Below are 13367 nucleotides of genomic sequence, written 5' to 3'. Positions count from 1 at the left end.
AAAAATTGCAGAACATCAAACCAATAACTTGCTTATCTGTTTGCTAGAAATGATCTTCGTCATACAACCCTTTTGTTGTATTTTTCCGTTCCCTTGTGTTGGCTCTTTCATGAAAAAAACTTGGTGTTTTTGTCCCCTTCCTTTAATTAAGCAACCCTGGAACGCTGCCTCCACATTACCTCCTCTTTCTCGAGTAAGACAACAATGCTCCTTTCTACTTTTTTCTTTTGTAACATTTGATCTTGTCCCATTCTCCCTTGTAAAACCTCTAGTTCCTTATGGGCAACAACAAGCTGCTTTTGCACATGCCCAAAGGTTAATTTATTCCATTTTGCCAATTTCCTTGCATAATTCTTAATTCCCTCCTTCACGCCTCCCATAACATCAGTTGAATCCCAAGCCTCACGAATAATATCTTCACCGCCTTTCTCAAGTGTCCACATTTGTTTAAAATGAAATCTTCTTTTTTTTCTTTGCCTCCATGGTGGGGGTTTCATTCAATAATTCACCAAGTATCGGATAGTGATCTGACCCCGGTGCTACTAAATGATATGTCAGAATGTGACCATAATCTGCACTAATTCTCCAATTAACCACACACCTATCCAACATTTCCTCCACCATATCCCCACTCGGGTATGTTCTAGCCCAAGTGAAAGGATATACTTGGTATGGGACACTACACAAGTCACAATCCGCCAAGGCTTGGCGAAAAGAGTTCATTTGACATGCTGGGCAGTCTCTCATACCTTTTTTCTCTGAAGCCATCAAGATTTCATTAAAGTCTCCGATGATTAGCCAAGGTCCATACACTGATTGTGAGAGACGTCGAAGTAATTCCCAAGAAAATCTTCAATTTTGGGTTTCTGGATTCCCATAAAAACTCGTCAAACAGAATCAATAATTATCCGGGGTTTTAACTCATACATGTATATGACTGTCGAGTATGACAACAAATTCACCTCCCAACCAGTTGTCCACATCAATAATAAACCTCCCCCCAACCCTACTTTTCCCACAGAAATTCCCCCTGGCATACCACATTGCAATCTTCTTTTCTCCATTTGAGCTTTCGGCATTCGTGTTTCCATAAGAAACACCAACTCGGGTTTTTTCTCCCTCAAAATATGCTTAAGAGAATGGAACGTCCTAGGGGTCCCAAAACCCTGGACGTTCTAACTTAAAATTCTTATTGTTCATGGTGGGCCAGTCCCTCTAGTCCCACCACGTGTTCAATCTCAGCAATTCTTGCCTCTTTCTCTATCTTCACTTTTTTTTAGTTACAAATGTATCTGTAAGAGTTGTTTCCTCACATTTTCTTTTTCCTTCCTCCTTTCCCACATTGTTATCAAGCCCACGACCTGTATTTTCTCAAATCGGTTTCACCAGTCGTGCCGTGCGCTTCCATCTCCCTCTACCTACTTTAACCAATGCGTCTCCTCTTGTTTCAGAGCTACTGGCATTGTCAATTTGCATAAGTGCAGGTTGTTCCTCTTTATTTTCCATTTCTGCTAATTCCACTTTCTCAAGTACACTTTTTAATTCCTACTCTGCATCAGCATGTGCTCCTCCTTTTACAATAGTGTCCTCATTATTTTTTAAGCTGCCCAATATTTTATGAAAATAATCTGTCACTGTCTTAACATTGTTTTTCGAATGGGACCCGACTCCACTTTTTGAGTGTCTATCTGATTTATAAACACAGCTCCATCTCCCTTACTTTTCATATCACCTCCCCTTCTATTTTTCGGATCACTCAGAATGTTAGGCTTGGTAGATGGTGCATTAGTAGCTACTGCTTGTGCTGTCTCCCAAGCTGCCTCTCTCAACGCTCGTTGAATTTCTTCTTCTTTAAACTTCCGGCGGCGAGCAGGCTCCGCAAATTTGTCAGCCAATGAATTCCCCTTCACTGATTGTGAATTTTCTCCCCCCTTCACCACCCCCCTTTTACTCTTCGATCTGTTTGCCAAAGATGCATTGTCATCTAAATCATCCTCAATTGTAATTAAACCACCAGTACCATGTTCCTTATCTTGAAGATAATTCCCATGTGGCCTGCCTTTAGACCACTTATCTCCACCCACTCCTGGACAGTCTCCTTCTTATTTCCTAAAAGATCGTTGACTAGTCCTCTCTTCCTCCTGCTTCCTTGGACTAATAGTTCCCCTCCTCCCCACCTCAAACTTCGAATGTAACTAGGAACCATAAGGCTTTTCTTTTGCTTCCTTCTCTAAGGCGCTCACAAATTTGCACTCCTTGACTACATGGCCAATCCTCCCACAAGCATAACAAAAATCAGGTAGCTGTTCATATTTGAACTCAATCACTGCCTCTAAAGAGTGGTCAAATCACAGCTTCATCACTCTACGAAGAGGTTTGGTCACATCCAACCGGACCCTAATACGCAAATACCTACCCAAACATTCACCGTCTGCTCCCTCCATCACATCAATGCATTGACCCAACCTATTCCCAATCTGGCGCCTTGTCATAGCAGTCATTCTATTTAATGGCAGATTGTGCACTTGAACCCAAAAATCAGCATTCTGAAGAACCATTCTGTTCAGGGCTCTATTACCATCTGGTGTTTCTAGTAAGACTAGGTTTTTATCAAAATTCCAAGGTCCCCCTTGTATCACCATCTCATTATCACGCATAGTAGTGAACGTGAATAAGAAAAGATTATCTCGCAGGTCCTTCACACACCCATCTCTCACATCGTACCCCAAGCCCTCATCATGGTTTGTTTGAAAGCCTCACAGTTGAAACCTTGATCAGTAAGTACCGTCCCTACCAAATAGAGGTGGAGTCGCTCACTCATCATTTTCGTATCATCTGGTTCAATTTGAAGGTCAACTTGTTCTTCGTTAGTTAACGACAACACCTTATCAAAAGAACAGACCACTTCCTCCACATCTTCCTTCTCAGCCGAAAAGACTCTCATCGAAAAGTTGGGAGAGAGAAAATTAGACGGGCGTCAACATTGGTTTGTTTCTAAGTTTTGTATAACAATGATGCAATTTAATTGGAAATGCATCCATGTGATTTTTTGAACATAATGTTAAGTTTTAATTTCAAAATTGGACCTAATTGTTGGAGTCCAAAAAAAAAAAACTCTAGCTTTAGTATCTTTATGTGAGTTCCATAGAAAAATCTTAATAGAATGGAGAAGAGAAAGAAACATCATAACCCCTCCTCTTTTCTCCTCTCCTCTCTTCTTCCCTGTTTTTTTTAGATTAGTAAAAAAACAAATAAAAAATTGACGAAGTTACACTTCTATATATTTTTTTTTACATAAAAAAAACTTCAAAATTGGGCCTAAAAACAATTTATAACGAACCAAAATTGGTCGTATTCAACTTGAAAAGAAATTCAAAAAAGCGACTGATAAAAGGTAGGTCTTTTTCAAGTGGATTTGAGCTCACATAGTTTACTGAGAATTATTTCAGAAAATTGCTACACTAATAATCATATTTCACAGCTCATCTTAAAAATAAAAAATAATAATAAAAAAGAAAAAGAAAAAAGGAAAAGAACAGAAAAAAAGAAAAAAAAAATCGATGAAATAGGTCGCATATTTAAAAGGATTAGTATAGGTGATAAAATTAAAAGAGCAGAGATAAACGCAAAAGAGAAAGCAGAGCGAAAATGGCGATGGTGAGTGTGAGCAAAGTGAAAACGAGAGGCCCCAACCACAAGATGTCTCTGGAAGATTACCTTCTTCTCACTCAGTCTCACTCCAACCTCCATCTCACCGCATCAGATCTCAATCAGGTTCTTCTTCTTCTTCATCATCTAATTTAGTTACATCTTTTACTTTGATTTTTAAATGGAATATTGATTTCTTCTTCGTCTCGGAATTTCGGTTTTGCAGATCCTCGGCATGCACGGGTACAGGAAAATCCACGGACTCAACAAGGTGAGAAAATTCATTCATTCTTAGCTTCTGTTTGGTTCCAGAGAAATTTTTTTTGATGAAATGTTCATTGATTACATATCATGATGATTTCCATTTCTTCTCTAGCTTAGTTTGTTGTTTCTTATTTCGTTAAAATTTGCTTATATCTTCCTCGATTTTTCTCGCACTTTCTCGAAAACGCTAATCCATCACATTTTCCTCTGCTTTTCCCTTTTCTTCAACTTTCTAGCAACGTCTGATCGACGCCGTGAGCTCAATGTCCCTGGTCCAGCCGGCTCGCTCTACGCTCAAAGACGGCATCTCGCCGTTTGTAATCACGGCGCCAGAGGACGTCATCGCCGCCCTCGACGTGCTCAACTGGAAAGAGTGCTGCGTCACCTCCATTGAAACCCTAAGCTCATCGAAACACGCCCACTGCTCTCCTCCTCTTACAAGCCCCTGCTCCGACGTCGCCAAGCACAACAAGCATCAGCAATCGTCGCCCTTACCCCTGAATTCGGTAGCCTACGGCGTAGTTTCCGCTCTGGACGGTGCTTCCTTGTCCTCTGGGGCTTCTGAGACCACTCATCCGGCGAAGGAGTCGGTGCAGGAGAGAAAGAGGCAGAGGTCGCCGAGTTGCGGCGGTGGCGCCAATTCTACTGCTTTGGCCTGCGTTTCGTACGAAGCGTGCTGACGTCACAGGTAATGAATAGTCACGACTCACGCTTTGTGTGTGCATTTTTTTTAAAAAATTTATTGTTTATTGTTTTTTCGTTGTGTGTCTGAAATTTGGTTTCTGTTTTTGTTTCGCAACACCGAAAGCATTTTCGTCTCGGCGGGAGTTTGACACGCGGTTGGTGCTCGCAGTGGTAGATCTGTGATATTCGGAGAAGGCAAGGGGTGTTTCTGTACATTCTGTTCAGGCAGTGGTAGATTTGTGTTTCGAAAGTAGTATTATCGAATTTTCAAGATGAATTGATATTAATCTAATTGTACTGGGTTGATGACTGGCATATAAGGAAATTGGGATTTTTATCTTCTTTTTTTTCTTAACTTTTACCATGGCTGCTTATAAATTTCCTCCTTAATCTCATCTTCTTATCGCATTTCGTGAAAGATGACCCGTTTCCGGGAACCGGGTTGGTGAGCTTTGCCCTTGCAGAGAAAGGAGGGATCACGTTCTCTTTGTTGCTGTGGCCACGGCAACCAACGACCTCCTCCATGAATAATAAAAACTTTGAGGGAGTTGGGGCAGCAGCAGGGAAGGAGTGAGGTATTTATCATGTTCATGCGATTGGGTTCTAAATTCTAATTCTATTTTGGAGGGATATTTGAATCTCGGGTTGTTTTTTCTTCTTCTTCTTCTTTGTATTCTTAAGGTTAAATTTTGGGGTTTTGAATTTTGCTTTCAAGAAAGGAGGGAGTTGGCAATTGACTTTTGTTTTTCACTGAAATTTTGAGGTGGCAACTGTGGAAGATGACAAAGTTTACAAAAATAGAAACTTTGGGCGCGGATTGAAGGAGCCAAATCCCAAACCAAATGTTATGTTATGTTATTTTATTTTAATAATTGATTTGGGCCATCATCAAATGTGATCATGCTCATGTCACCAATAAAGGCAAGGGACAAGTCAGCATGCCCGGCTTTAAGAAGCATTCACATTCATGGTTTAGGTTTTGGAAGCTTTGGAAAATTGTGACTTTGATCATCCCTTTTCTAAACTTGAAAAAACTCTACACCCTATATTCAACACCTAAGAAAATTTAAGTACTTGTTCATTTCATTTGGTGTAGTCATAATGGATTTATACAATTGGGTTATTTGACGATTTAATTGAAAATGTGTTCAAATTATTTTTTTTTTCTACACATCTTTCCTCGTGTGAAAGATAAGACTCTTTTTTCTTTTCCTTTTTAAATTTCTTATTTATTTTCACTCAAATTTTGAGCTGCCGTGGGTGGGTTTCAAGTGTAGGATAGTTTTAATATTTTTTGTTATTTTCTTTTTAATTACTTTTACCGTACTTAAAATGAACATAAGCATAAAAAGTTAGACCGACTTTTGTCACGTAATCATTTAACGGACAAACTAACAAACTCATTACCGAGTATCAATTTAAAATGCAGCCCCAAATTTGGGGGTTTTGTGTAGTTAACTCAAGAAGTTATAATTTTTTTCTAACTGAGAACAATTCTACACTAATATCCAGATAAATAAAAGATGGTTCTTGTATTGAAAATTACAATGAACCACAAACTAAGAGAGTTAGAAGAGACAAAATCTGTATATTTCTTTTTCTTTTTTTGATTGGTATGAATTTGTATCTACGATGAGATTGACGAGGAACCAACCCCAAAACATTACAATTAGAAATTACAGAAACAATAAAGGAAGAAAACACATAAGAAAAATTATCTGAAACCCATCCTCAGAGACTTGGAGTTGGAGCTGTTGACTTTACTAGAATTTGTATTATCCTCCTTGGTTGATTTTCTTTTCCGAGAATTTGATGCAGAGCCAGAGACAGAGACAGAGGAAGAAGAGGAAGAGAAGGGAAGAGTTGCGCTTGGTAGATGACCCGAAAGGCCGAAACTTGATTTATTGCCGTAAATGTAGAGATTGGTTATATCAGCAAGAGGCTTCCTCCTTAATCTCGTCTTCTTATTACATTTCTTGGAAGAAGACCCATTTTCAGGAGTCAGATTTGCCATGGAAGAGGAAGGAGGGAGGTTCTCTTTGTTGCTGTGGTCGCGGCAAGCAATGGCCTCCATTGATAACAACTTCGGGACAGAGGAAATTTCTGAGAATTGAGAAAGTTGGTATTGTTGTGTGAGAGATGGAGGAGATGGGTTTGGGGCAAGAGCGGAGGGAGTGAGGTATTTGTAATGTTTGGGCGATGATGGGTTCTAATTCTATTTTGGAGGGAGCTTTGAAATTTATTTTGTTATTTATTAATTTTATTTTTTATGTTTGTTTTTCTTCACGTCAAAATATTCGGTGAAATTTAAATTTTTCATAATATTTTTTTGGTGAAAATTGAGTTTGGTTAAAAATTTCATGGCAGCTTTGCTCTTTAATTGGGGGATTTTCAAAATTTTGAGATCACATCTGGCAAGTGCCAAAGTGTGAGAATGAGAGAGGGTTGAAAAAAAGTTGGCGGGTCTTCAGTCGGAGGAGAGTGCGAGCCAAAACTGGCAAAAGTACGAAATGAGGAAAGTTTGGGCGGGGAGTGGAAGGAGCCAAATCCCAAAACGGGATGTCAACGAATTCTAGTTTTAATTATGTTTTTCTAATTGGCGCCATATCAGTTAAATACGATATGAATATGCTCTCATGTGAAAAAAAATAAAAAAGACACGTTATGTAGGAAAAAAAACCACATCAGCATTTTAATAGAATTTTTAACGAAATTTGACGGTAAGGATCAACTTAATGTATAAGGAGTAACGTTAAGGATTATCATATCACCAAAAATCAGAAATAATTAAATGTGATAATTTTGTGAAACTCAATTGTATCATCTGTGAAAAAACCATTATTTATCAAAGATTGTAATCTAAAAAAACTTAAATTCTGAGATTATTTTTTTACCTCTTTTTATGTAGTTGTGTGTTTTTGTTTATGTAAGATGACATTATTAATTTACCTTCAAAATTAACATAAATTTGATGGAATAGACAGAAAATATAGTTGAAAAATCAAAATGAAACTCGAGTACAATTTGAGGGAAGTTTACCCTAATTAAACTCTTAATGTAAAAGAGATGATTAAATATTTTTCTATAACTAGACTAGAGGTGGGCTTTTCAATTGCAACTATGTTTAAGAATTTAGTTAAAGTATCATATAACATCAAAGTCATCAACTAAATAACATAATTACCACCCAGTGGCAGATGACAAACTCATTCATCTAAGCAATGTTGGTTTGGATAATGAAGTTCATATATGATTTTCCTATTGTATTCAATTTGTTTTTTTCGATCTTTTTGCTCGTTCCCATTTCTTTTTGAAAAGGTTGAATTCATTCCATTAGAAGGGGGGAATGAAAGGCATGTAATGCGTGGTCTCGTTAAAACCTTCCCAGAGAAAACCACAATGGAAAAACCCCAGGGTAGGAAAGAGTACCACATATGCCGATAACGTACACAACAAGAAAATTACATTGCATCAATGAACAAAACATCTTGTAGGAAATCTGGGGGATCAGTAACCCATTCTGCCACTCCCTGAAAGTGTAGAGCATAGCGAGCCAACCGTGTTGCAACCCCATTTGCACTCCTCTCTGTAATCCTCAAATAAACACGCTCTTGGCTGGCCAAAAGTGTTTGACAATCCTCAGTTAGGCAACCAAGATGGGACAGATCAGTTTAGCCCAGTTGTATTGAGTGTAAAGCGCCTTGAGAATCCTCTTCTATATGACACTCCAGATTGGACCACTTGGCAGCATAGATTAAGCCTTCTCTTAATGCAACCAGCTTGGCATGCATGGGATTTGATATCCCATTTAGCACAACCAACTTGCATGCAAGAATGGCACCTGTAGAATTACGAACCACCAAACCAACCCCACCAAAACTGGATTCACCATGAAACACTCCATTCACATTTATTTTAATAGCTCCAGGCGGTGGCCGCACCCATTTTGCTATGGCACGTGAGGTATGGGTCTTGGGACGGGGGTGTACTTCCTGAAACTCTTGCAAATAATGCATTGCTCCACTAACAATTTCTGTTGCACTCCGTTGACGTCCTGCCCAGGCCATTTGATTACGCTCATACCATAGCATCCACAAGCACACCATGACTTTCTCCAGCACATGAAGTGGGTGGTCTGTAGCAAACCCTTGGAACCACATCTTGAACTCCTCTATGGCATCAGTATTAAAGTGTGCCCAGACCGGAAACAAAGACCAAGAAGTAATAGTCATGGGGCATCGGAGAAGCACATGGGCCACAGTTTCATCAGCCCCACAAAAAACATAGCCTCCCAATTCAGAGATAACGTGATGAATCAAATTATCCTTGGTGGGTAAAATATTCAAGAGAGCGTGCCAGATGAATATACGAACCTTTGGTGGTACCCGGGCTTTCCAAATCTTCTTCCAGACATGTTCAAAAGCTACAATGGGTCCTTCATTCGTGTTGGTGTCGTCCCTGTCTTGCTGGAGCAAAACCCGACAAGCAACTTCATGGCTGCTCCGCACTGTGTACTGACCACCTCTCTCAAAGTGCCAAATCAAGGTGTCTGGTGGGTGTCTGAAGCTTAAAGGGATGTTTCGAATGCAATTCACTTCCTCGGGCGAGAACCAAGCATGCAAAAGGTCCTCCCTCCACTGCATAGTGACTGGATTAATAACATAGTTCACTTTTGCCTCCTCAAACCCCTCTGCTTGTGGTGAGGAAACTTGGAAAGATTCAGAATTAGGGAGCCATTGGTCTCCCCATATACGCACACTGTGGCCATTCCCGATTCGCCACCGAGATCCCTGTTCAATAAGGACACGTGTTTTGCTAAGCTTTGCCAAATATAGGAGGGGGAGTGTCCGATTTGTGCCTCTAATATAGAGCAATTCTTGAAGTAACGGGCTTTCAAGATGCGTGCCACTAAAGCGTTTGGGGTTTGAATCAAGCGCCATAACTGTTTGGCCAAGAGCGCCATATTAAAGGCATATAGATTACGGAAACCAAGCCCACCCTCCTGTTTGGGCAAGCATAATTTGTTCCAGCTGAGCCAGTGTATTTTTCGTTGGCCATCTTGCTCACCCCACCAGTAGCGAGCCATCACTTGTTGAATTTCGTTACATAGACATTTAGGGATGAGGAAGCAATTCATCATATAAATAGGCACAGCTTGTGCCACCACTTTTAGAGCAACTCCACCCATTTGCCCTTAGCCATGGCAAGGGGGGAGCTAGGGCAGCCACTATTCACGTGAATAGTGGTTGCCCTTGCAAATAGTATTTTGTGTTTCCACCCATTGCCATGGCTAAGGGCAATTACTATTCATTTTTTTGTTTTTTTCACAAATTTTTTTAATGAAAATAATTAATTTGGATAATATTTTCAGATAAGATTTCCGGGTTCCTACGTGTCAAGACTATTCATAATCGGATAAAATTTCCGAATAAGATTTTTGGATTCAAATTTCGGATGAATTTCAAAATTCAAATTTCAGATAAATTTTTAGGTTCAAATTTCGAATGAATTTCCAAATTCAAAATTCAAAATTCATACAAATTAGGGTTCAAATTTCGGATGAATTTCAAATTTCAGATAAGATTTTCATCCAATCAAATCAAGCCACGTGGCATGTCTATCTTGCCAAAATTTTCTATAAAACTAGAGGCTCAGCTCATACCTCTCACACCACATCTTTCTATATTTTCATTTCTCAGAGTTTAGAATTCATACTTCATTCATTCTCAATGGAAGATTTTAGGAGATGTTTGGAGAGGCAAGAGCGAGAAACAAATGAGAGAAACCGTAGAGCAGATGAAATCAATGAGTTGCAGAGACATGTCGATGAACAAGTTCTCATAGCAGTGGCTTTGCAAGATGAAGAGAACCAAGGTCGCTACCGTGGTTCCCAAGTCGGCCGCCGTCGGAATGTGGAAAGATATAGGCATTCTCAGGGTAAGAATCTTTTGGAAGATTATTTTATCCCAACTTCTTTGTACTCTGATGTTGATTTTCGAAGGCGATTTAGAATGCAACCTCATTTGTTCAATAAAGTCATGCATGATATTTGCAATTATGATGCATACTTTCTTCAAAAGTGTGATGCTACTGGGGTTTTGGGGCTTCTTCCGGAGCAAAAGCTTACAGCTGTTATACGAATGTTGGTGTTTAGAGCATCTGCTGACCAGGTGGATGAGATTGCCCGGATGAGGAAGTCCACTACATTGGAGGCTTTGGTAAGATTTTGTCAAGCAGTTGAAACTCTGTACACTAGGGACTACCTGCATAGACCTACTCCTAGGGACCTCCAACGGCTTCTACAAAAAGACGAAGCTCGAGGATTTCTAGGAATGATTGGTAGCATCGACTGCATGCACTGACAATGGAAGAATTGCCCAACTGCCTGGCAAGGTGATTACGGAAATAGAAAAGGCTAAAAAAGTATCATCCTTGAAGCCGTTGCTGGCTTCGACACATGGGTTTGGCATGCCTTCTTTGGAGTTGCAGGATCCCAAAATGACCTCAACGTGCTGGGTCAATCCCTGGTCTTCAACGATGTATTGAGAGGCCAGGGCCCCAATATCACCTATCAAGTCAACAATACAGTGTACCAAACGGGGTATTATCTAGCTGACGACATCTACCCGAGGTGGACCACTTTTGTCAAATCCATTCCGAATCCCCGATCCCAGAAGCAAAAATTATTTGCTACCTATCAAGAAGGATACAGGAAAGATGTCGAAAGGTGTTTTGGCATCCTTCAAGCTCGGTGGTTGATTATTCGAGGTACGGCCCGTATGTTTGATGAGGAGATCCTCAGAAGCATTATGATGACTTGCATCATCCTCCATAATATGATTATGGATGATGAGTACGATTATGATGCTTTAGAGGTCTACGAACCGGATCCAATGAACACGGCCTTGACACGAATTTATGAAAGGCCCATGGGGCCAAGTGGAGAACCGTTTGAGCCGGAATCGTTGGTGAGGGATGGTCATTTGATGACCCGAATGATAGATCGATATACAGAGATGCAATCTTCGTATATTCATGAAATGTGTCAAGTTCACTTGATGGAGCATCTATAGGCGGTGAAAGGCAATGAAGATGAATGATGGAGCATAGATGCTTTGGTTATGTTTTATTTAGTTATGGTTAGGTTGTGTTGTATTTTTATTTATTATGGTTTGGTTGTGGTTTGTTATTATTATTGTGCCTTGTTTGTAGTTTTTTTTATTTTAATTTTGTTTTGTTTGAAGTATGGAATATGTTGAATAAAAAGGTAATTTATTGAATGCTTTGTTTATTAAATAAAGAAATCTAATACAAGTCATTAAGAATTACTACTACTAAAATAAAATACATGAATTACAACAACTTTAATAGAAAACATGAAAAATACAAATACATAAAAGGTATGCTAACTAATTTAATGGTTTCCATCATTTAACCAATCCGTGTTGCTAGGCCCATCATCCCGGAAAAGTCTTCTTCTCATAACATCCCTTCGTTCTAGCTTCCAAAATTGTTTTGTTTCAGCGGACATATGACTTGTATCCATCGCCATGGTCTCCCGATCCGTCTTGTCCATATCTTTTTTGCGCAAATACTCCCTTTCTCGTGCATACTCAGCTTGAAGGGCCAAATCGTTATCCTGGGGTTTCTGCTCCATTTCAATTCTTATGCTGTTTTGCCTTGCAATTTCCCCCAAAAGCTTTGAGTTATTATTGCTTGAATTACCCGCTTTCTTTGCCTTCGCGGCCTTTCGGCCAATGGGCCTCGGCTCCTTTTCGATGGGTGAGTCTTGACTCATAGGGGAATCAAGAGGTGAATCCGATGTCATTGAATCACGGAGTGGCGTCTCGTTTAACAAAACGGCAGGACCCGTCAGAATAATTATGAAGCGTTTGCAATATTTCACCACCTCCCAACATTCATGATGGTTGAAACTTTTTTTGCCACTCCCGGTTGCACCGAACCACATTTGTGCTTGAATCATCTATTTAACAAAAAAATGGAAATGCAATAAATATTTAAAATATATTGGATATGCAAGTAACAAAAAAAATAATAATGAAAATGCAATTAACCTTACAAATAAATTAGAAGTGCAAGAAAATTAAGAAACAATTGAAAATGCAAGAAATATTAACAACATTTTGAAAATGCAAGAAATATTAACAAAATATTGAAAATGCAAGAAATATGAACAAAATATTTAAAATGCAAGAAATATTAACAAAATATTGATAATGCAAGAAATATGAACAAAATATTTAAAATGCAAGAAATATTGACAAAATATTGATATTGCAAGAAATATGAACAAAATATTTAAAATGCAAGAAATATTAACAAAATATTGAAAATGCAAGCAATATTAACAAAATATATATATATATTAGGAGATTAAACTTAATAAAACAAAAATTATAAAATACTTACCTCGTTAGTACGATTTTCCCCGCTTCTATAGTTGTCCATCGCTTTTGCTAGGGCATCTCTCCATTTTCCCAACTCTTTATTGAGAATTTTCCACCTACTAGATAATGCCATCTCCGTACGAGTAGACCCCGGAATTTTTTTACAAAATTCGGCATGAATTTTTTTCCACATATGAAATTTTTTTATCTCATTGCCGAACACGGGACAATGACAAATTTGGAGCCAAGCCTCACACAAGGAAACATCTTCCATGGTGCTCCAAGCCCCTCCGGTTTCGATAGAAGAAGCCATAAAAATATGAAATAAAAATACAAGGTGAAAAGGAGGAAGATGTTGAGTAA

The 13367-nt window shown here is 39.0% G+C and overlaps 2 protein-coding genes across 2 annotated transcripts; one reads left to right on the top strand and one right to left on the bottom strand.

Annotated features, from left to right (window-relative positions):
- On the top strand, window positions 3268-4957 carry LOC18779766. The gene is made up of 4 exons (XM_020560520.1): window positions 3268-3774; window positions 3875-3919; window positions 4149-4600; window positions 4721-4957. The coding sequence occupies exons 1-3, from the start codon at window positions 3649-3651 to the stop codon at window positions 4590-4592; spliced, it is 615 nt and encodes a 204-aa protein (XP_020416109.1). The 5' UTR covers window positions 3268-3648; the 3' UTR covers window positions 4593-4600; window positions 4721-4957.
- On the bottom strand, window positions 8268-9536 carry LOC18781137. The gene has a single exon (XM_020559896.1). It carries the CDS (start codon window positions 9534-9536, stop codon window positions 8268-8270), a length of 1269 nt encoding a protein of 422 aa, XP_020415485.1.

Source organism: Prunus persica, chromosome G3, assembly GCF_000346465.2.
Source record: "Prunus persica cultivar Lovell chromosome G3, Prunus_persica_NCBIv2, whole genome shotgun sequence".
Classification (NCBI taxonomy): Eukaryota; Viridiplantae; Streptophyta; class Magnoliopsida; order Rosales; family Rosaceae; genus Prunus; species Prunus persica.
This window is presented reverse-complemented; position numbering and strand designations above follow the sequence as displayed.